At 45.0% G+C, this 23,403-nt stretch overlaps 2 protein-coding genes across 6 annotated transcripts in view; one reads left to right on the top strand and one right to left on the bottom strand.

Moving 5' to 3' along the window:
* Nucleotides 1-23,403, top strand: part of ZNRF2 (zinc and ring finger 2) — a 568,219-nt gene that overhangs the window by 100,308 nt on the left and 444,508 nt on the right. The gene's annotated exons all lie outside the window — the stretch shown is intronic.
* Nucleotides 321-10,774, bottom strand: GGCT (gamma-glutamylcyclotransferase). 3 transcript variants are annotated; one of them, XM_049817318.1, is made up of 5 exons: nt 10,632-10,774; nt 7,049-7,194; nt 3,770-3,905; nt 3,224-3,319; nt 1,700-1,789 (listed from the first exon to the last, which is right to left on the bottom strand). In XM_049817318.1, exons 1-4 carry the CDS (start codon nt 10,749-10,751, stop codon nt 3,230-3,232), a joined length of 492 nt encoding a protein of 163 aa, XP_049673275.1. In that variant the 5' UTR covers nt 10,752-10,774; the 3' UTR covers nt 1,700-1,789; nt 3,224-3,229. The 3 variants fall into 3 exon arrangements, with proteins under 3 accessions (XP_049673273.1, XP_049673275.1, XP_049673274.1); XM_049817317.1 differs by having other exon boundaries at nt 3,224-3,294; XM_049817316.1 differs by lacking the exon at nt 3,224-3,319 and having other exon boundaries at nt 321-1,789.

Below are 23,403 nucleotides of genomic sequence, written 5' to 3'. Positions count from 1 at the left end.
CCCCAGAGAGAGGTGGCCCGCAGGAGCGCACACCCTTTTCCTCAGCGGGAGGCCGTCAGGGTATTATTTTCTGTTCTCTTCTTGCAAGAGTAAAACGACCCGTGTAGAAGTTCAAAAGCCCAAAGGAGCGTGGCAGTAAGGGTAAAGCAAAAGAAGCGGTGCTGATGTTGAGTGTGTTTTGCCCCCCATCGTGAAATTATATCCATTATAAAACACAAATAGCCAATGGAAGTTCCAGTGACATTTCCACATTGCCATCTTTTGCTCACACAAGCGACACTGATGCTCTTGAAGCATGCATTGAACAGACAGGGGAAAGGTTTGGTAATCACAGTTCTATTTACTCAGTTTCCGACCAGACAGTGCTAATACAGAAAGTATCATGTTCTACTGTAGTCACCGTGCCCAACTCTGGAAACAGGCGTATGACATTAGGACAGCACCTATGCATCCCTGGCAGAAGTTTACAGAAAAATTTTATGCACAGCACACGTGGTAAGGTTTTACTTTGTCATTTGTTTATCTAAGCAGTCACGGAGTGACACACACCCCTCTGCATGTCAAGAGAAAAAAAACAACACACTGTACAGAAGATAAGCTAAAGTTCAGTTGTTTGACACCTTCCAGGTTGTCAATTTTTCCTTGTCCCCCACAAACTAACTACAAGGGTTGCCAAGTACCATGAAGATACATACTCTAAACCTTACAAGAGCTTCCAGTTTTGCAGGAGATTGTCAAAGCCGTAGAAAAAAAGAGGCCACATCTGTTCATCTAGAGTTTGACAAACAAACAAAATCAATAAAAAAATGCGCCAGGACTCACAGGAGAACTGCCTGATTTCACTGGACATGAGACCAAGGCCTAGATAAGCAACAAGCCAGCGAGAAAGGTAGTTTAAAAAACTTTGGAATTATCTAACTAAAATGAATTCCTTAAAATCTGTTGGTTATACCCAACCAGTTCGCCTACTAGACATAGAAAGGTAGAGGCCATTATGCTTTGAATGAGACCCTTTGCTGGATGTTGTCTTCAGGCCTGGGTTGCCTTTTGGACTAACACTTAAAAACATGGAGACAGTTAAAAAAATATTACTTTTCTTTCTTTGTTAACTATGTAAACAGAAACAGGAACTCCATAGCTTCAGAGGTGGGGCTTTAAACCATTAAGAGAAGCAGTGGAGGAACAAGTTTAGTCTTGGTTTAGAGTTTTGAGTCTACTTTGCATCTAACAAATATTTGAAATTCTTGACAATTGTGTATACAACATTTAAGAACAAAGGGCCTAATCCTGCAGCCCTTACTCCTCAGAAGGCAACAGATGCCAATACTCAAGATCGCCTTTTTCTTTTAAAAAGGTCAGTAAACAGGATACAAAGCACAAATTTGCACGCAGCACTGTATGACAATTACAGAAAGATAATTTCTAAGTCTGCGAAAACTTCAGCATGTACTCAAGTTATACATACAAAGCAAAGAAGTTACTAATGTCAGTGTGTCTTCAGACTGCAAATTATGTCTAATGGCTTACTGTAGATGCACAGCAAACTCATCTTTTCTTGATAAATAAAGAAACTGCTGATCAGCACAGTGAGGAGAGGTATCTAAATCAAGGTGAATGGCCAAGCAAGTGCAGAGGTATTCTATGCAGAATTTATCTTCTTTGCTTTAATAGCAGCTTCAATCTCTTCCATGATTGGCACCGGCCCTGCATAGTTATTAGTTTCAATAGCTTCTAATTTCTTCTGATAGTCAGCTGGCAAGCCATTCTGTTTTGCACCCATGCAGATAACCTATAATCAAAAGGGAAAGAAGAAAAAAAAAAGCCTTCAATAATAGCATTAGGAAGGACAGACCCCTCCAAACATTCACTTGTATGGGAAGAACCGCTTAAGGTAACAAGAGAATTAATCCCAAATAATGCTAGTTGTACCTAAAGTTAGCAAAAGGCTTCTGGAAGACCACTTAGAACATTAATAGCGGCAACAAAATTACTCTGAAAAGGCTTGTAACTACCAAGGCATACCCCCAAGATTCTGAGATGTTACTAATGTGCACGAGACTACAATTAAGCTGCTATTCAGTTATTTCATTCTTTCTTCCAGCAAGGATGAGAACTACTTTTTATCCCTTTAGCCAGCCTTAGTATCACATCTGAGTGAGCAGCAGCATATATTATTGAAGTTATTTTTAAAACTAAGCTGTTCAAATCCAAAGCATAACAGTGAGTACCTAGACAGGTTATAGGAATAACAGAGACAGATACTTAGCTTAGTGGAAAAAAGCACAGATTCCTTAGAGTTTGTTACTGCAGCTTTCCTTCTACATACAAAATAAACTGAAGTATCGATGCAAGAGAAAAGAAGTGACCGTGAGAGGAAAACAGGAGGCTGTAGAAGCCAAGACTTTGAAAGAGACACCAGCAAATTCCCATATAGAAATGAATAGATAGATACACAGATTTTAAAAGCTGACACTATTGTAAATACTCTTTCATGCATTCAACAGCCAGGAAATTCAAGGATGAGGCATCTAGAAAGGATGAACTTTGCCACAGAAAGTACACAACAGTAGATGGATGTAGATCACTGTGTGCCAATGGAGTCACCCGTACTAAATTTTTAGCCCTCCTGCCTGGTTAACTTAAATAAAAGTTGGGGGCAGGGGAGAAGAAGAGAACTAACAACTGACCCTGATAACAGCAGGAGGGAATGTTTAGCTAGATAAAGTTGCCAAAATTGGAGGTCTACTCTTACAGCATACTAGCGAGAGCTGACACACAGTAGCAGGCTACGTATTAACTCCCCAAAAAGCCCTAAAGATCTGTCTTGACAGGGAGAGGGTTGACAGAGAGGCGTTTGTGAAGTAGCAGAGCCTGCTTTCTAAGCAAGCTTTCTCTTCAGAAGTCCTGCAGCAGCCAGCCTTAGCTATGCTCCTGGAAGCTGATTCACAGCAGCGAGTTCCTCAGTTAAGAGAAGGCGGCACACTGAGGATTTAACAAGCTCAGGCCCTGTTTCTTTGCTTTCAGTAGAAAAAGCCAACATGTTACAGTGATGTCTATCTCCAATTGCTAAGAGCTGCACAATTCCAGACATGTAGTCATGCCACCCCAGGCTAGGCCTGCATCAGATCTCACAAGCTAAGCAGGTCAGGCCTGCTGCGTGACTGGATCATGTGTCTCTATAGTCAGCGTGTTGCAGAACAGTGTTGAAACACTTCTGCCTCACCAGCCATCAAGTGGGAACCCTGCAGTGCTCTGCAGTGTTGCTGGAAGTCCTGTGATGTACTGATGATGTATCTGGTAAAAGAAGGCAGGTGGACTCCTGTATTAAATGATAGCAAGATACTTCATAAGACAACAAGGATAATCCACGTCCTTGAGACTACAAACCAGGCACTGTATTCTCCCCACACAAGCTTCCCTCTGTCCTTTTAGTGGAGTACATTAATTTTTCAAACAGAGAATTGCTGCATATATGTAAACAACATCCTTCAGAAATCCTTGTGTCAGTCATAACTAATTCACGAGTTAGAGGCTTCACGTAAGGCATAACTGAGCCAAAAAATAAAATTGGTTTAGTAGGCCTTTAAAAGCTAACAATCTTCTGCAAGGATCATTACAGTAGTACACTGCACAAGGATTAAGCTATACCTTTACATTAGTTATTCATGCCTTCCTTCCACTGTAAATACAGTACTTATTAAACAGGACAGAAGTACTGATTATATATTTCTGTTCATTCTCTCCAAAATTACAGTGATGCAACACCTACCCTTTTATACTGAGGAGAAGGGGGACCACAGACATAGTCCTTCATCTGGTAGCTTCGACAGGTCAGTACCTTTCCTGCTTGAGTGTGGACATTAACTTCTATTGGGACATAAATGCCATCTTCAACTCCCTCTTGCCTGTAAAGGACATTTATTCCTTTCATGCCAAATAACTGATGCATCTTTCAAACAAACCATGCAATTAAACATATGCATTTATTGTAACAGAATTCAAGGCAGGACAGTGGTCTGTGCTGTTAACAGACTCAAAGAAAAACAAAGAAAGCAAAACATATTCCAATACTTTGTACAAACTTGTTTCATATCCAAAAATAAGTTTCTAAAGAAGCAGCAGCATTCACTTTTATCATTTCAGCTCTGTAAGAAAGATGACTAGTGGTTAACTTACAAAGTTAGAGAGAGAATATTCCTCGTGAATTAATTACTGTGCATGTCTGGTAATCTACAAGAAAAACACTACCAGGATTATCAGAATTAACGAGCCAGGCACACATCATTCATCATCTTCCACTCAGATAATGAAACAATTACAAAGTTTTATCTTGCCCATTGTGTTACACTTGAATAAGGGGAAACTCACACAACTCTTGCAATGCACATTCCAATGAATAATCCAAGAGACCCTTTAATTTGCGCAAGATGGGTACAGCAACAATGAGTTAGATCAGGGCAAAAAACATTTTGGTTTTTTTTATTAGCAAAATCATGCTATGCTGTCTTAGGAAAACAAAACCAAACTCAAAATCAAGGCTAATTCTTGTCTTTAACCATTAGCATTTAGCCACCAATAAGTCTGAAGAAATAGTAAGAAGTAAACGAGAAGCTGAAACAATACGAGACAGACTTTATAGCACAATTAACTTTAGATGTGCTTTAGATATGAGTGATAACATAAGTTTTAATGCTGCTCATCAAAATATCATTTTGACAACTTATCTTTCTTTCAAAGATGTACTACCATTTCAAGTTATTTAACATACATAACATGGGCCATGTTATGCGAGTAACTAGGTTAAGTGCAAGTAGAGACTGGAAGCTAACTGCACATTCAAGACCAACAGACTGCAAAATAAGTCACATGGGTGTGTGAGAGCAAGAAAAATGTTACAGTTAAGTAATGTCCATAGCTAGGATGTATGAGGAAAAGTCATTATTTAGTCTGTAACTTACAGATTTGCGAAGTACAGAGGGCAAAAAAAACCCATCTGCCCACGAGACAGCACCAAAACGCATTTGAAGCCAAAAAGTTCAGCCATCTAGGCAAAAGATTCCCCTCCCATATTTGTTTTCTATGCGTTACATTGTTTCACTAGTATTTCAACCAACAACAGGCAGCATCAGTTACAGGTTCCCTCCTCTGCTTCTGCATAACAAAGCACAGACTTCTTTATCCAGACTGGGGGGGGGAAAGCAGGGGGGGAGCAGGGCAAATAGCGAATTATTTTTTTTTTCCTTGATACATGGAAATTCCAGGAAATAACTTGGTTGAGAGCTTACAAATATATCTGCTTGTACACAGCCAAAGAATCCCAAGATCTGCAGGAACACACACAAGCTCTTTCAAGTTGGTTAGTAGCAATCCTCAGAAGCATACTATTGACTATTGTTATAAAAGCCAAGAAAACATCCTGTTTCCTTCCATTTCCAGTCCACCTTCATGGCATCAGTGAGGCAGCTGGGAAAAATCAATCTTTAATGCTAGTGTACCTCCTGCAGGTTTTGGTGATGGTGTAGCACTCAACTCTCTAGCATCTTAGCCAGCATTAAAGTTTGTCAAAGAAACGCCAGCGATGTGCAATTCTATAGTATGCAAACAACACTTCTAGAAGTTAAAATACAAAATGCTGTCCCCATAGGGGGAACAGTGAAGTTTCTGAAGTTTACGCTTTAGGGAAGCATGGTAAATCAGGAGATTTCAGTAAAGGTCAGCAGAAAGGGGACCAGGAGGTAACTGCTAGTGTAAGCAACAGAGGGGAAACTGAGGAGATAATAAAGCAGGGACATGTGAAGCTCTCCCCAACCAGAAGCATACCAGCTAGATGCCCTCCTGCTTGGCACTAACACTCCCAACCAGGACTTGAGAGTGCTGAGAGTACCCTTTCCCATGATGTGCTAACAGAACTTGGGCAACAGTTTCTGTTGTGTTTCAGGTTCACTGTAGGCAATGAAAAGCAAGTTGGAACTTCCAAGTTTCATGGCCAAGGTTATAAGGACATGTCTGTGCAGCACAGTGCAGCCATAACCAAAATTGGAACAGTACCAGAGGCAGGAGAACTGTGTTAATGTAATACCTTCAGTGGGTTTAATATGCCCTTCTTCCTTAGCTTCACTAGCCCAGATTTCTACTGGAATTAATTGATAGTGATGAACTGCTTTAAACAAACGATCCTCCTGTACCAGAAGCACCATGCTGTGCAGGCACATCCTGAAAGCTGCAATAAACAAAACCAGCCAAAGTTTTGGAGATTAAGTTTACGTCCTGCCTTAGACCCTGTAAGAAGCTATGCTACTCCTCGATTTGTTTAGCCAGGTGGTCCTCCAGACTTCAGCCTGGGAATGACTTGCTCAGGTTGCCTTAAACTTGTCTTAATTATCAGGCACAGGCAGAATATTCTCCACCATGCATTGGAATGGTGCAGGCAGCCTCCCTCTCCCATTCAAAGGGAAAAATAAAGCCACCCCAGCTCCCTGCTCGGATCTACCTGAAGCTCACAAAAGTTTGAATCCTCAGAAGACATGCAAAATAACTTCCTGAAAAGGTTCCTTTGCCTGTATTAAAGATTTCCTTCTCTTCTGCAATTCTTGTCCTCATCCCTTCCTTTTCCACTATAGTCAGAGTCTACAGATGTATAGAGACAGAAACTGATGTCAGTCTCAAAGGAAACTCTCCCTAAAGCAATGGGAAATGTGTCACAGGACAAATACAGAGTTTAGAGTAATTTAAGGGACTGGACACTGTGAGGACAGGGATTAAAAAAAAAAAAAAAAAAAAGGAGCCTGACCAATATATCGGCTCCAAATCAAGGTCCACACCTTACTAAATACCCCTAAGTAACTTTAGCTTGAACACAAAGCCATTTTAATCGCAAATGTGTTAGAAGTCAATACATGTACTGTGAAGTGAAATTCACATATTAAAATCCAAAGCATCTTCTTGATTCCAACACCAAAGCTTCCACACAGCTCTTTACCAAAAATTAACTACAACTTTTCAATTGGCCTCTAAAATAGTAGAAGACAGCAAAAGTTAAGTCACCTACTTATCCAGTGAACTTAAATTGCTAGTGTTCATTTTCCACACTATTCCCCACACTTCGTCTCCAGGGCTCTCAACAATGGTAGCTGTACCTCCATGCCAGACAGAACTTGTCCTGCCTTGATGATGGCCAAACTCGAGCTTAAAATCCTGCAAATGAAACCAATGCAGAGAATCAATTTCCACTTCAGATAAGGGCTGTTGGCTATTCTTGACATGAGAGGGGCACCTAAAGGAAAGTCTACAAGTAATCAGCTGGAGCCACAGAAGGAAGAATGGATAGGCAGGATCTGATCCACCTCCCATCTCATGAGGGGCTGAAGTCAGCCTTTTCCACCTCCCCATGAGAAATGGCAACCTTGGGACAAAGGGAAGAGAGTTCTGGCAGAGAACACTACTGATAAAAGTCTTGGTCTGTGGAGACCTGGATCAACATCCAAACCTCTTAGTAGTTTGGCCTAAACATTAGCTAACAATTTCTAGATGTTGAGAAGAAAGTGGAGGTAGCCCTTTTTCAAAAGTAGCACACATACCCAATTCTACAGTAAACACAGTAGTGCTGAAGAAATGTCAGCCTGACTTTTGTCCAGGTTGGCAGTAAGAGGATTGCTGATGTGCTTCCCGTTAGACAATCTGAAGGGCCCTTGGCTGACGTGTACCTTGAAGGAGGGAACTGACTACTACCGCCTTCTCGTTCCTCAAAAGACATGCCTACCAGACACCCATTCCTTTGCAGCTTTTGGTGCTGTTATAAGACTTAAATACTACCATGCAGGGTCCAGGAAGATAGTAAGGGTAAAGCCTACAAGATGGTGAGCTTTGGGTCTTGTCCTCATGCAATTGCCAATGCAACTGCCCAATACCATCCTGTGTATTTTCCAGCATTTTGTGCCATCTCATCACTCAGCTGAAACATTCTTGGGTAACTGTAAGCCAAGGTGTATGCCTCCTTGAGTGAGCTTATTCAGGTTTTTGCAAGTTGAAATATTGTTTTAGAAACCAATATCTCTTTTTCTTACAAGTAATATCAAATATTACTACATAGGCAAAAGAGAATAACAGGTCCTTGAATCTTTCCAGTATAATTTCCCATCTGACTCCATACACTCAGTTTCCTCTCCTACTTGTTAGCCAATTTGTGGATCCTTCCTAGCAGTAGAGAAGGGAAAGAAAAAAATACCACTACCAAACTTTAAGGAAGACTACCTGCTTAACCACAATGAAGTCCAGCAGAAGCAAAAAGGATTAAAAACAGCAACAAAAATAAAACCCAAACCTGTACAATCCCACAACTTTGCTTATTTCTCATGATCACCCTCTTTAAGCTATAAGATAATTTTAATTTGAAATATAAGCGTGTGCATATTAATATTCACTTTTTGAGACTCTTTACCTTCTTGTAACGTGTCCTAACAGATATGGGGAAAAGGCTGCAAAAGTTGAGCAGCTGGAGGCTTACACACAGCACTGATCAGAACGCTATTTTTTTGTGTTTGTGTGTAAGTAATAATCAGCAGCTGGGCAAAGCCATACCGTTTACTCTGTCAATAGAGTCTTCTTCTTTCCCCATAAAATGTTCCCCATTAAACTAATTTTACTAGAAAACAGTTTACTTAGACACACTAGTCATCAACCATTCAACAACCTGCTGCAAAATGGCTTTGCCATATTCGGGTGACTGGATTATTGTGTGAGGAGGACTCCAGACTAGACCCTGCCAGACAGTCAAGTCTGAGTAATATGCATGGAAGTAAATACTCCAAGGAAAAACTCCTGTTGAGCCAAGTATGCTCACAGAAGTCTACTTAAAAAAAACCACCCACAAACAACAAACAAACAAAAAACCCCACAAAACCCAAATGGACCAATTTTTATTTTATTCCTCCAGTTATATTTTCTTCGACCTGACCTGCACTGAATACCTGCAAGGAGGTGTATAAAACAGTCAGATACCACCCAAGAAGGTAAACGGAGACTGCACAGAAATAGCGCGGTTAGCTGCAGTTCTAGAAGCAGGAAACCCTACGTTACGCCATGCAGACAACTGCAGCAGGCACTGCAGGGAAGAGGGAACAAACACACTAGATACTTTCTTGGGCCAAGAACTTGGTCTTTGGCCCTTCTAAGTACTAGTGTAATACCCCTTCTGTGCTTGTCATACATCCCATTTCTTGCAGCTTTTGGCTAAAGATTAACAAAGCTTTAAAAGTAAAAACAGAGGGAAGCAAATTTAATACTTTACTTTAGCATCCAAAGTATTCTGTTTACAGGCTGGTTTTCCTTTTTTTAAGGTGACGTAGTGGTAATACCATACAGCAATTAACAGAAATCAGCTCCGACCTTTGCGCCCTTCCTCACTCCCAAGCATCAGTGACTTTCCAGCTCAAAGCAAGGGAGCAAAGCCACCCGATGTTAGCAGGGAGCGCAGCAATCGGGCAAAGGCTGGCTAGAAAAGCTAGCGCCTGACCGCCAGCTCTTGAATAGCTAACCTGCAGCGTGGCAAGAGGCGCTTACTGTGTAACCTGAAAATCTACCCGAAACCCCGAGGAAAAGCTGAAGCATAGGGCTTGCTTTTATTCAAAGACAAGCGCACAAGACTACTGCTTTCCTGCTCGCCTCCAAGGTCTGATCCTGCAAGGTGCTGGGCTCTCGGCACATGCAGCTCCTCAGTGGCATCTGTAAGCGCCTTGCACTTCACAGGAGCAGGCCTCGGTTGCCAGGCTGATAGTCCCAAGAGACACCAAGTACCTGACTGTAGGGAGTTTATTAATGACAAGGTTTGGGGACTTCTTCATACACTCTAATGCAGATAATTTCCTGCCAGTTACCCCGAGAGAACCTTCGAGTCATCCTTGAGTGGTATCAATCGATGCTCTGCTCCTCCAAGGATCCTTCCAGTTGTACGGATCTGTACTTCAACAGCTTAATGACTGTGAGCTCCTAATTCCAAGTCTGCACTAAAGCCGAGCTGATACGCTAACGTGTAATAACCCTAGGTGGGGGGAGAACTGCCAGGGCGCAGGAAGGCATCAGCTGCAGGCGCGCGCGCTACCAGGTGAAAGCTTGCGTCCTGCCCGGCACAGAGCACGGGGGGGGGGGGCTTCTTGCTCGTAACCAGCGTGGCAGAGGGGAAGGAGGAATTCTGACCTTTTAACAAAGCATCATCCTTTTAAAACTGCCAGAAACTTGTCCCCTAAACCCAACTGAGCACCTGCTACTGGCGTTCTCAGGTTCACAGCTTTCACTACTCTTCACGTGTGGGGTCTTGGCTGGCAGACTTGCGGACTTGGTTAGACCCGGTACGACAAGACCCGCAGAGGCAGGATAACGCAAACGCTCCTTCGGCGGAGGGCAGCAGCCCCACGCGTCACGGCGCGCGCGCTGCGACGTTAAGGGCGACGGGACCCGCCCTCCCCGAACCGCGCTACGGCCGCCCCCGTTACCGGTCGGAGGGCTCGGGCGGCCTGCAGCAGCACCGGGCTCCGTGCCGCAGAGCCAGGCCCACGCGCGGCTCCACCAGGGCGACCGGACTTCCACTGGCCCCCGGTCCCCACCCGCGGCAGCCCCACGCCGCCCCCTCCCCGCACCTGCAGGCGTGCCAGGGCGCAGAGCGCCACCGAGGGGTTGCTCAGCAGCAGCCGCTCCCGCAGCAGGTTGCTGCCGTACGCGTAGTACAGGAAGCAGCAGCCGCCGCCGGACGGCTCCATCGGCCCGCACCCAGCCCGGCCCGGCCCCGCCGCCGCCGCTTTAACGCCCCACCCCGTCCCGCCGGCGGCCGCCTGGGCGGGGCCTCCGAGCGGAGCCGCCCGCCATTGGCCGGCCGCCTGCGCGCCCGCGCGCCCCCTTCGCTACTTCCGCCGCCAGGCGGCGGCGCTGTGGCGTGGACGCCGCGGGCGGCGCTTGTCGCGCAGGCTCGTGCCGTGGAGCGTGCCTCCGGTCCGGCCGGGCGGCGGGAAGGGGGCTGCCGCGCGGCCTCGGCGCCGCGTGACGCGCAGCAGGCGTCTTCAAGGGCGCGTCAGCCGCGGCGGGGAGCGGGAGCGACACCCGATCCCGCGCGTTAGCCGCCTCCTGCGGGGCGTCCGCCGTGGGGAGGAGCGCGCCGTCAGCGAGCAGAGCCCGTAGCCCCTCGTACCGAACCGGGGGGGCGGTGCCCCCCCCCTCCCCCCCTCCCCCGCTAATCGTTCAGGCCAGTGCGTTTTGCTCGCGAGCAACCCGGCCGCCACCGAGGGAAACGTAAACGGCGAATTGTAAACGTATTCCGAACCAGTGCAGATTTTCCCAGCGGAGAGCGGTCGGAGCAGAGTAAGCTGGGAACGTCCGAGAGTAAAAGGCGAGACGGTGCTGGCATGCAGGCGGGGGAACTGCAGACCCACGCACAGGGGCAGCTCCTCTCCTTCCCCACGCAGTGCTCGAATGAGACGGGATGAGGCCTAATCGCTAGCTACCCCTAAGCAAAAGCTGCTGAAGATATATATACATATGCATTATATATGCCTATAATGCAGCAAAACGGCCACGGAAGGCTGTAACTGACAATAGCGTAACAATGAATGGTGAGGCCCTCGGCCCGCGTCGGCTTCCTCAGCAGAGGCGGCTCACGCAGGATTCGGCACGGGGACCCTGGCAGCGCAGTGCCCAGCATCTCTGGGCATACCCTCGCCCACGAAATACAGAGGGGAAAGCAGCAAGCGGGTGAAGCAGCTCCCTCCCTTAGTGACGTGTGCGGCGCCCCGTTTGGATCCCTGCTTTAGTTTTCCCAAGTCGGGTGTGGGCAAAGTCAGATTCATCATAAAACACATGAAGTGATAAATGTGGTTCTGATCCTTCCTGACTAGCAGTTTTCCATTTTTAGGGATTTTTTTCTTACGTAGGAATAAATATTTTAGGGTGAGAGGGAACGACCGTGTTCACCTGTTACGCAGGTCATAGGATTATATAGTGAGACTTCCTCGCTCCTTACAACAACCAGTAGCCGAACATATCTTTTGAAAATCTGCTTCTGGTATATGCTTTTAGTCCCATTTCCCTAAGGGAATGTAAACTCCATGAGAAGCGTCTCTTCCTCTTTCAGCAGCTTCTGGACTGTTGGCTAATTTCGACCAGAAAGCAGGAGGTTTCAAAGATAACTAAGTTTCTGCTGGTCTCAAGAAAAGTGGCAGAGATGGCTGTGAGGTGGCGGGGATCCCACGGGAGAGTTTTCTGGAAGGGCCCCTACAGTCCCAGGGAACAAGCCTGCGAGAGGGCAGGTTTTCCAGGCAGTGGTGTGTGCTGCGCTACCCGTTTGGGTTTGCTGTGAGCTGTCTCTTGTGAGCCAAGGTGGACATTTCTTTCTAAACAGAAAAATGTTATGGAGGAATTGTAGTGAAGCATGTAGTAATTGTTACTTTTTAATATCAAAAGAACCTTCTAAAAAAACCCCAACCAGCCTTTCATAACACTTTTTAAATTGTTGAAACTTCTGACATTCTGCACAAAAATTGCCATTTTTTCTCAACACTCAGAGTTTCAGCAACAATTGTGCTGATTTTTCATTCCAAAAGCATGTGTATCTTGAACAAGGAGAAACAGTTTTCTCCTGAAACTTATGGCTTTTTTCATGCTATTTAAATCACAACTTAAATGTTACAAAGTCAGATGATTGATAAATGAGGAGACCGAGTCCCTAATCTCATGGCTGGGTTTGTGCACGTGAAAGCCTTTGTTAGCAAGGGCAGTTAGCAAAATTAGTCAAATTCATGGAAGGACACTCAGGTTAAAACACTGCCACTTGCAATTTTAAGTATTTATTCCCTCAAAAAGGCATTTTCAAATTAAAGTCTGTGGAGGTTTCCATTTTTTTATAGTCTATACTGAATACCAAGCCTATTCTGTGACCAAGGAGCAGTAGCCAGTATTTCCAGGAGCGTGGTTTTGGTGTGCATGGTGTAAGTTGATCTTGCTTATTCTAGATATAGCGTGATGCTAATTCAAATTCTTTTGAGGTAAAACCTAGATTTATGGTGTTTAGATTAATTTTTAATTTAACTGAGTCCATCAATTTGCACTTCTGAAGCCCGTTTCTTCCCCAGAACGGCCCATGGCAATTTAGAAACAGCACATGGAGCCTCTCAACTATTCATGAGGGTGATAGACGTGAGAGTTGAATTGGAAGGGCTGACACTGCCAGTGTGGGTCAGAGTCACAGTAAGCTTTGGCTTCAAACTATCTAGAAAATATAAACTTCTATTCACAACAGCTTTTATTAAGCCCTTTTTTATTAAAGCCTTTATTAAAACTATAACTGATAGAGCACCCAAATATGCACTGTGTGCTCTGAGCCAGCAGGCAGTGAGATGGCCAATATCTACCGCAGAGCACTGAACAGCTCATAGAAATGAGGCCACCTGAGTCTACAGAGCACGCAAAGCATACTTTAAAGAGGGAATGTTAACTCTGAAACCTACTGTCAGGAAAAAAAAAAGGCTTTCATTGCTAAAAAAATGCAAAGGCCAGTGTTCATGCTTATTAGAAATCAGCCTCTAAATTGTCTGTAGCTTCTTACCATAGCACTGTGAGGTGGCACAGTTTAGATTCTCTTTGTTTTCATACTCTCAGGCCTGAGATGGAAGAATACTTCTGCCATGAGCCAGAAAAGGGACAGAAAGCACTGGGTAGGTCGGCTGAGGCTCACTGCAAGTATGACCCTTGGAGGGGCCCCAGCCTGAGTCTCCCTGGTGCCATCAGCGCAGTGTGGCCAGTCTGATGGCGAGGCAGCACAGGAGGAAAGTGAGTTTGGTCTGGAGGGAAAGCTTTGCAAGTCTTTCTGCTGACATACGTCCAAATCATGGCCAAATGGCTGTATGTGCATAGTAAAATACTTGGGCACTATGGGCAGATATTGCTTTGAAACCAAGTTTCCAACTGAAAAAAAGAGGGAGGAGGATGGGAGGACCTTTCCTGTAGCAATTTGAGTAGAAACCTGCGGGGCTTTGGTGGTGCTACTACCTTTCACGCTTCTGCTGGTTCATGACCTTTTCAGGTGAAAATTAACTCTCCTGGAGAGGAGGGTGTTAAATGAAATCCTGGGTTTTTTTGAAGTTAAATTAGTTCAGGAGTCTAAAGCTATCTCCAGAGCAGCTGACATGAGACCTATGTTAACCTGTTTGAAGCCCCAAACAATTTGGAGGCATTGTTTCCCCTTGGATGTAACTACAAAACCTGCGCAGAGTAAGCAGTCAGGAGTATGCCTCCTGTTTGGGAGCTTCCCAAACATGGGGGAAAGCTCTGGATATCCACAGCTATTTGTGCATTGTCCATGGAGGAGATCAACAGGGTTATTTATGCAAAGAAAGCTGGAATTTATTTCCATCAGATTTTTATCCCTAGATGCAATATATTCCTGAGCATATCCTACTTAGGTTGGTGTTTTTTTTTTGGGGGGGGGGGGCAGGGAGGAAATTAGGAAAAAATAAGATATGGTGGGATAAGTTAAACCTGCTGGAATGTCTGCCAGTCACTCAGTGTGCCTCCCCGTCGCTCCCTCTCTGCCTCGTGGTTGTCACAGCATGAGCTTTAATTGATATTGAAGAAAAAAAAAAAAGAGCCTGGAAGAATAACAAGGGCAGCTGATGCAAATAAACCATGTGTGCAGTCCTCCCCACAGCTTTTCTCTCCTCCTCGAGGAGCCTTAGTAGGCTGTGCTCTGCAATTAGTATTTCAATGAAATGATACCTTTTTTGCTGCAAGATGGTTACAGCTGGTGGTAGCTTCTTAATACAGTGTGCAAGGTCTGGGGGTCTGCAGAGATTTCATGTTCATGCAAATGAATGCAAATGATTTTACAAGGTGTCATGATGTTGCTGTGCTTGTTCCTTCCCTATAAAACAGGGACCGCGATGTCCTGCAGAAACCCAGCCTCCTTCCCTGCCCTGCCTGACAGAATAGCCACTGACCCACAGGGCTTGTAACCCCACTGACCAGGAGGAATATCCATCATTCATTTTGCAATTCTGTTTTTACATGTTTCCACAAATAGTCTGTGCTATTTAGGAGACGTGAACTATTAAAGTGGCTGTGTCTGTGCGTGTATCCACCTGCCTTTTTTTTTTGTTCTGGCCAATGCCAAAGTGAGTTTTGGGCCCTTCCTGAGGCAGCCTGGGGCTCTCCCTGGCTGCTGCACACTCAGTGTGGTCCTGAGATGTCACTGCATGGTCAGTGCCATTTGGGGTGGAGGAAGGGGCAAAGGGAAAGGACAGCCATATGAATCCCCCCTCCAGATCAGATATGGGAAGGAGGAGGGTGTGTATCTATGTCTTGCTTTTAGGGTGTGTATCAATGCTTTGCTTTTGCTTGTACCTCCTGGAGCCCAGGTCTGTAGAGACAGACTGTGACGAGCTTCTTACTGCCTGAGCTCCTTCTAACTCTTGGAGGAACAAAATGTATGGCGTCTATTTAAAAACAAATGCTAAAAATTTGATGTGCATGAAATCTGGACCCAAGAAAAGTGGGAGAGAGCTTTTGCAAACAGATTCTGGTGCACACAGTCCTGGCATGCAGCTGGCTCTAGTTGCTTTGGCTTGTGAGGGCATCTGCTCTGCTCACAGACCTACAGGTACTTGCAGGTGTGACTTCAGCAACTGGTTTGAAACTCTTGCCAAATATTACATCAGTTTTCAAAGAAAGAAGGCTGGGTTGTACTGCACAGGCTGTAGCTGGGCCCCGATTTTTTATCTTGTATATGAATGTACAGTGGGACCAACTTAATGTGGAATTTCTGCTCATCTTTTTGTAAGTACATTCAAAATCTGGCTTCTTTCCTATGACTTAGAGTTTTACTTCCCTCATTGTAAAGCTCCTCTGAATGATAGCAATTCTCTAGTGATAGAAAGCGAATGATTACAGGAGATCTTGTCACAGTAGTTTCCCTCATTACTGAAATCTCTTAGTTTGCTGTGTCAAGAGGATTTTGTCAGTGTGATGTTTCTGTGGCCTGTTGTCTCAGGGTGCATTAGCATCTACCACCACAGAAGTGATTGCTCCTTTCAGAGGATCAGTTTGTCTTGCTGGCCGCCTCTGGCGGGGACTTGTGTCTCACCAGACACTAAGCAGGTTGTCTCTCAAGGCTGTTGAGTACTTGAGAATTTTTTTCCCCCATGAAAGTTATGACTATTGAATGTAGACTGGCAGATGAAAGGGCTGTATCCTGCTGTCTTTAGGCAGCTCTGCTATTTAGTGTCCATTTTACAATTTATTTCTGATTTTTTGTTATATTTAATATTTATTATTATTTACAGTTTAATGTTAATTTTCTTTCTTCCCATCCTTTTACCTTCTGCAGGCTGGGAGCACTCTTGGTTTTTTCCTCCTTTTATTCTCTTTCAGCATGGGAAAACTATCAAATAAATTCAGTTCTGGATGGTATTTTCCAGTCCTGTATTTCTGGCTTCACATTTGAACGCTGCAGTATATTTCGCACAAAGTAGGTTGGTACTTCTTTTGCACTGCCGTGTCTGTAATCATTTCTGTGCTACTAACTTTCAGCCTGCAGAAGACATCATGTAGCTCCAGCCACCATGCAGCAACACGCCTCGTTCTTTCCCAGAAGCAGCATCGTTGCCCTTCTTGAGCTCTGAAGGCAGCTATGGCCTGGGAGGTGTTGGGATGGAGAAAGGCAGTAGCATTTCCCTGTTTGCATGAGCAGTGCTAGAACTGTTGCAGAAGTGTGACATGGATGCCAAAACAGGCCCTGGTTGTACCGCTCCTCTTAGTTCTGAACAGACCTTGCCAAACACGGTACAAATCCACACTGAGTGATTCTGAGCAGAAATGCTGTAGTGATTACCGGTAAATTTAATTCAGTCTCTCCACGAGGCTGGTGGCCTGTGTGGATGTTTTTGTTGTGGAATAGAAGTGACACTTTTTTTTTCACTTGTTTTAAACTCATTTTGGCATGACATAAGCTAAACCAGAAAAATCCCTGTGTGTCAGAAAAAGAGGTCAACCCTCAGCATTGCATTGGTGTAACAGCAGTTTGAGCTCACGCTGTGTTTACCATTGCTCTGCTCTTCTGTGTAAGCAGACCTTTGAACCAGTGGCAAGAAGTGGTGCAGCTCAGCTGCATGGTACTTAGCTGTGGTTAGTGGATTGGCAGTGTTTTCCTCACACTGGCCACATGATGCAAAACCAGGAGGGGAAGAGAGCAGGCTGAGGGCAAGCTCTGTATCTCCGGAGAAGATGGGGCAAGAATATTGATGATCCTCTGCCACCTATGGGCACATCTCAAGGAGAAACAAGAAAGAGTAAATCCTTTGTCCCTCAAAGCTGTTTTTCTTTCCATCTTGCACTCCTATGTTGTTGTCTTTAAATGACCATATTCTTAGCACTTGTTCCCAGTGATGGGGGACTCTGCCTGCCATCCCTCTCCCCTCATTTACCTCTTTCTTCCACAGCCTCTGCCACTGCATCAGGGATACAACCCTTGGAGCAGGACAGGAGAAAAATCTTACTGGTGGGAAGGGTGCTGGCACTTCTTCGCTTTCTTCAGCAGATAAACCTTCCAGGATACATCCGAGATGCATCATGTACTATCACATTTTTGTTACCTTAAGGGTGTCTCAAGTAAAAAAGCCAGAGAAGCCATCCTCAGGCTATACCTGCAGATCCCACTCCTCATTGAAATTGATTGCACATAATGTCACCCTTTCTTTGCTTGCTGCCTGGGCTGGTGCAATGCCAAACAGGTGGATATCCCTCTCTGAGTGCAGTTACAGTGCTTGGGAAGGTAAGCCTGGCACATAGGAAAGCCAGCCCTGGTGGCTTTTGCTTTCTGGCAGTTGCTATATAATTGCTTCATCTTCACTATCATAATTTCTTTGCAGAACAACAGCTATGGAGAGCTGCATTTTGTTTCATGCAGTCCCAGACTTCGTAGTCTGTTTTCCTAAGGAAGCACAGCTCATGCTATCACATGGCGTGCCTGTGCCACTGTGTGCACTTCCTTCACTGCCCATCCTAGTGACTGCTGAACACACTGGGCAACTCTACCAAGCCTGCAGAGAGGTATGAATCTCTGAGACTGTATGTTCCTCTAGATTTTAGGAAAGGGGGCAGCAGGGTAAAAAATAAGTCTCAGATAGGAAAGGGCAGAAATTTGCTGCTTGTAGGCAGCAAAGACCCTACCCAGGAGAGAGTCAGTGGCCCAGCTGCAGAAAAACTTCCAGTAGGAGGTCATGTTCATCAGAAGTAAGGGGACAGACAACCCCTCAGTCTCTGATCTCTAATGAAGCACTCACGCTCCAGCCATGCAAAAGTCACTCAGTGGCAAGATCTGAATTCAATGAAAACAGGCTGTCTCAGGTTCAGTGCTTTGTGTGGGCTTGTTTTTCTGCTCATCTCTCAGAAAGAGCCCTTCTGCATGCACCAAAAATTCAGCTCTCCAGACAAGTCAGTGATGTGAGGAGCACCCCTGGCAGAAGTTCTGCCTCAGAGCACATCTATTATTCACAGGGTTTGCAGAGTACAAGGAGTTACAGAAGTCATGTCCTGCCAAGGCACAGAATGTCTCAGAGACAGAAGGAGAATAACAACATTTTCTTCAAAGGCACACGTGGCCCTAAGCATCTCTAGGGATGCACATTTGGTAGCTGATTGGAAACAGGCTTATTTTATCTCTGCCTGCATAGGAAGCCCTGATTTATTTGGTTTTTTTTTTTAAGCAGCCAGGAAAAAAATAATACATGTTTTCAGCAAGCTAGGACAGGTGCTCATTCCTTCCTTCCCATTTACAGGAGTGTAATGATTGGGTAGGGAGGCTCGTGCAGCGGGTGTGCTGCAATGACAGATTGTGAATTGGTGCTACTTGCATGACAAGGGGCATTGAAAAATAGTGAGCTACAGGAATAATTGCAGCCAGCAGTTGTCACTGATCTAGTTAATCAGGACTGCTTTATACAAAGTGCTCCCCGGTCCTTTCCACTGTACTGAGCATTCAAAAAAAAAAAGTAATAAAAAATCAGTTCGAGGGGGATGTGTCCAGCAGATGCCACTCTCGCTCCACAGGGAATATGGGCTGCTGAAAGGCTGGGCATAGTTTGCAGCAAAAGCCAAAACGTACATAACTCATTTTGTCCATCTCAGGATTTTCCTACATGCTATAGCAGCCTCTCCCCACTCTCCAGTAAGGGGGACGCTGGAAAACCCCCAACGCTGGAAAACCATGGGTACCACTCACCCTCTCTAAGTTTCACCTTGCCAGAGGTGTTTTTGTGGAGGAAGGAATATAGATGGAATGCTGCTGGTTGGGAAGTCTGTGGCCTCTTTCACCATCTCCTTGTTCTGCTGTACATGGGAAAAGTAGGTTCTTCCTCCAGCCCACATTTCCTCCAGGAGGGATGAACACCTTAAGGTGTTATTTAGCCCTTAACAGGGATTTTGTAGTTGCTTTAAGCACAATAATTACCCCTTCAGTTTTGGCCATGGAATTCAAGACTAAGCTTTCCACAGCGTAGCCTCCCTGGTTTTGCTCATTTTCAGGGCACGGTTTTCTGTGTCGTAGGGAGCTAGGGAGCAGGGTCCTGTCATTTCCTGGTCTTCACGTTCACTTGTGAATGAAATCAATCCCTTTGGGAGCCACAGCCACTGCCAGACTCTCTGGGACCCCAAGTACACTTCGGTTTTCATGGAGAGAAGCAGGCTTTACTACCTGCTTGCCACCATGAGAGTTGCCCTGAAGGCTGACTGCCGTTACCAGTGGCCCCATGGGGCAGCTTGTGATGGGATGCCATAACAGCTCTCATATTTCAAGACAAAGGGGGTGGGAAGGCACAATTTGCACTTCGGCTCTTGTTTTTCTGGTCTTGGTGATCTGGGCTGATGTTTGAGTGCAGCAGTGTTTGAGAAGCAAAGGGCTTCTAGACCTCTGAGGTTCAGGTGGGTACCATGTGTAGTTCTCACATGACCCTAAAGCACATCAATAAGCTCAATTTTTCCTCTGCTGGTGCTTGCCTTGCTTTCCCATTCCACAGCCCTCCATTCTGTCCTGCCCTTAAATGACTCATCAGACTTGGCTTTTGTTGTAGCCTATAACATCTCTAATCAGATCTCTTTCCATGTGAGTTCCCCATGCACTAAACAAACCTGACATTGCCAGCCTCTGCTTCAGTTGAAGGCCCTTCTTGTCTACTGATTTATCCTTTATGCTGTTTACCTTTTCTTTTCCTAGATGATGAATAAAGATGTTAAATACAAGGTCACTGGGGGCTGCTGATTTCCAAACCCTGGAGCTAGTGATGTTTCAAGACCAATTCCATTATGTGATTATCTTTCACTTACTGGATTTTCTCAGAAAAATAATTTGTCACAGAACAGCAGGCTTAGCTTCCTGTAACCCTCTTAAATCAATCCCATCATATCACAGAAGCCTTATTTTAATATCTTCTGTTGTTATTGTTTAATTGTTTGCTTGAAGAGGCCTTCCTGGTGTATTTAGTAGCAATCAGGTTTTTTCAACAGATTACTATTTTAAAACACAAGAGCTAACCTGCCCCCCCCCAACAACAAAGAAACCCCCAAACAAATCCAGATTTCCTGGAAAAATGATGAACTGAAAAACGTGTTGAAAAATGTCAGCCTTGCATTGATGCTGGCCAGCTCTTTGGGATTCTTCAAGTGGTGAGTGAGGTACCTCATATGGGACTGGTAGGGATTTACGATGGTTGACAGGTTAGAGAGTGGGGAATGCAACACCCTTTATTTGAATGTAAGATGGTTTACCCCATGGCGTCTTTGGCAAGGTTATTTTCATGCTCCTGTTCTGATGTGCTCCCTGGAGGAAAGTGCATCAGCTGATCTGCAGAACCAAATTTAATCAGCTTGTCTTATGTTTTACATGTGTGTCCCACAGAACCTATGCTTCTGTTAGGACAGGGTGATGTGTTTGTTAAGTTCAAAGTGGTATTTCCTGGGCAAAAAGAAGCATAGTCTCAAGAAGTCCAAGTCACTGGCTTGGGATTCTGCTTCACACCTGATGTGAAGGATTCATGTCAGCTTGGGGGAGAAGCAAATATGTTGTACCCTTGCAAACAATGTCGAACTGCAGCTGTTTGTAAAAGGATGAGAAGTTCCTGCTATTTCTAAAATAGCTGTATTTTGTTGGGTTTGGAGGCAGCTGTTACCTGCACATCTGTGCCAGTGATAAGGACTTTATCCCGGCTCCAGCAGGTTTTGGTTAGCTAGAACATTTCGCTCTTCAGTAAACATTTTCTTTTTTCATATCTAGTGTCAAAATCCTTCCACAGGCCAGCCTAGTGGCATGTTTCAGTATGGAGAACAGTAATCTATAGATTTGTCTGCACCTGCAGACAGCTCTACCTGTTCTGCAGAACAAGTTCTTCCTGCAGTGATAAACACATCAGGGAATTTAAAATGCAAAGCTATTGCTGGAATAATCACAACAGCAGGTCAAAATTTACACCTGGTTTTCCCCATTGCCCTCCTTTGTTGATAGAAGTGTGCTTGTGCAAATGAGAAAGAAAAGATGTCTTTCTGGTTTTTTGCACTTCTAGTCCAGGTTGCCTCCTTGGAAAGGCTCTTTGCCTATTTCTGAATCAGGAACCAGGTGATCTTCTATAGCATCAGCCTTGGATCTCCTGCTCCTTTATAGGCTTCTGATCTTGTCTTCCAACCCTGCTCCATGCGCTAACAAGTTGGGTGAGCCAACCCTGGTATGTGCCATCACCATGTTGGTTTTTCACATGGTGTGGTGAAAGAAAGGCAGTAATGGAGAGAACTGCTAATGGCCTGGCTGTCTCAGGGCTGGGGGAAATGCAGTATGCCATCACTGGAAAGACACAGCTGGGGTGTTCTTTCTAGTTCTTATGTTGTATGAAGGTAATATGTGGTTGTCAAAAGTATCTTTTTTTGTCCAGGCAAAAATCCAGTGGGGATCACATCACGGGGAAAAAAACTGTGACTGTAACTCCAGAAAGGACCAACAAGCACTGTCTGCAAAAAAATAAAATAAAACCTGATGCATTTAAATGACCAGCTGTGCATCCGATAATGCCTTGGTCTACCTAGTTGAATGCCTTTCCTAAAGCAGAGCTTTCCCTCAGACTACTCTGAATTAACCGCAGTCATTGCCCTTTGCTCTCTTGAGGGCTATACCTATTCCTAGAGCTAATTTAAATTAGCTGTCCCAACTAATTAAAGCATCTTAATTAAGGGAAAAATACTGAGTCTTTATCAGGCACTCCTTGGCTAGTACACAGACTAAGATACCACAGCTGAGCAGGAGAGAGAGATATTTTCTCTTATGCTTTAAATAGCTTGCTAATATGTAAATGAGGTTATAACCTAACTCTTATCAGAATGAAGTTGTTTTCCCCCAGCTGTAACCCAAGTCTGGATTGTCACTCCATTTCCACTCAAACTCCCACTGAAGGCAGAGTGGTGTTACCTGAGGAAAGGCTGTTTTTGTGTGGGATGGCTTACGGTGGAAGCACAAGCCAGGGTATAAGCAGGGGAGAGTGTGAAAGCGGTATTACTCACTTCCCTGTGAGAGGAGCGAGAGGGTGATGCACTGGAAGTGGCTGGCATCCTCCGCCTCTGCCCTCCCAGCCCTGCGGTCATCAGCTGGGTCAAGGATGGCAAGGAGGAGAACAGGGGCAAGCCATGGTCCTCCCCTGCTTGGATGCCTGCTCCAGGCACAGGGTGTGAAGGCCAGTGGTGCCACCCAAATAATCCCACGTGAGCCTGCAGTTGCATGGGCCAGGCAGTTGAAGTCACCAGCTGACTTTACACCAGGACTTGCGTACTTGCCTCCTCGTGGAGCCAATATTCTTGTCTTGCTGTTTCCTGATTCACCAGCTGAACAGGAGAATTATATCTGGTCACTGAGCTTCCTTCTCTTCAGGTTTCCTGGGGGTTTCTCTGTTCCTGAATATCTGGTGCTTGCTGCTTCTCTGCTGCCCAGGGACATCTGGCTCCCAACAGAAGTGGACCTGAGCAACTCTGGATACAAACGTCGGAGCCCCCAGGAGCTCCCTCTGACCACTGAGAACAAAAAAAGAAAAGTATTTTGTAAGCACTCACCAGCCTGACAAGTACAATGGTACGGTTTTTAGAGGGCACATTAAAACAAGCAAAGTAATTACTCCAGTTTAATTAGCTCAGAGTTTAATCACCCTTGCAAGTGAGGAAAAAGACTGGAGTCAGTCTGTTTCTAATTCAAGCAGTACAAGATTTCCCAATGCCTGTCCTGGACCACCAAATAGGTGAATCTATGTACCTTTTATTTCTCAAACAAGTGACCCAACCATCCTTTTAATTCCCCATTCCATCAGCGATTGTAGTGATCCAGTGGATCATTTAAAGCAATTAGTA

Source organism: Accipiter gentilis, chromosome 14, assembly GCF_929443795.1.
Source record: "Accipiter gentilis chromosome 14, bAccGen1.1, whole genome shotgun sequence".
In the NCBI taxonomy this organism is placed as follows: domain Eukaryota; kingdom Metazoa; phylum Chordata; class Aves; order Accipitriformes; family Accipitridae; genus Astur; species Astur gentilis.
This window is presented reverse-complemented; position numbering and strand designations above follow the sequence as displayed.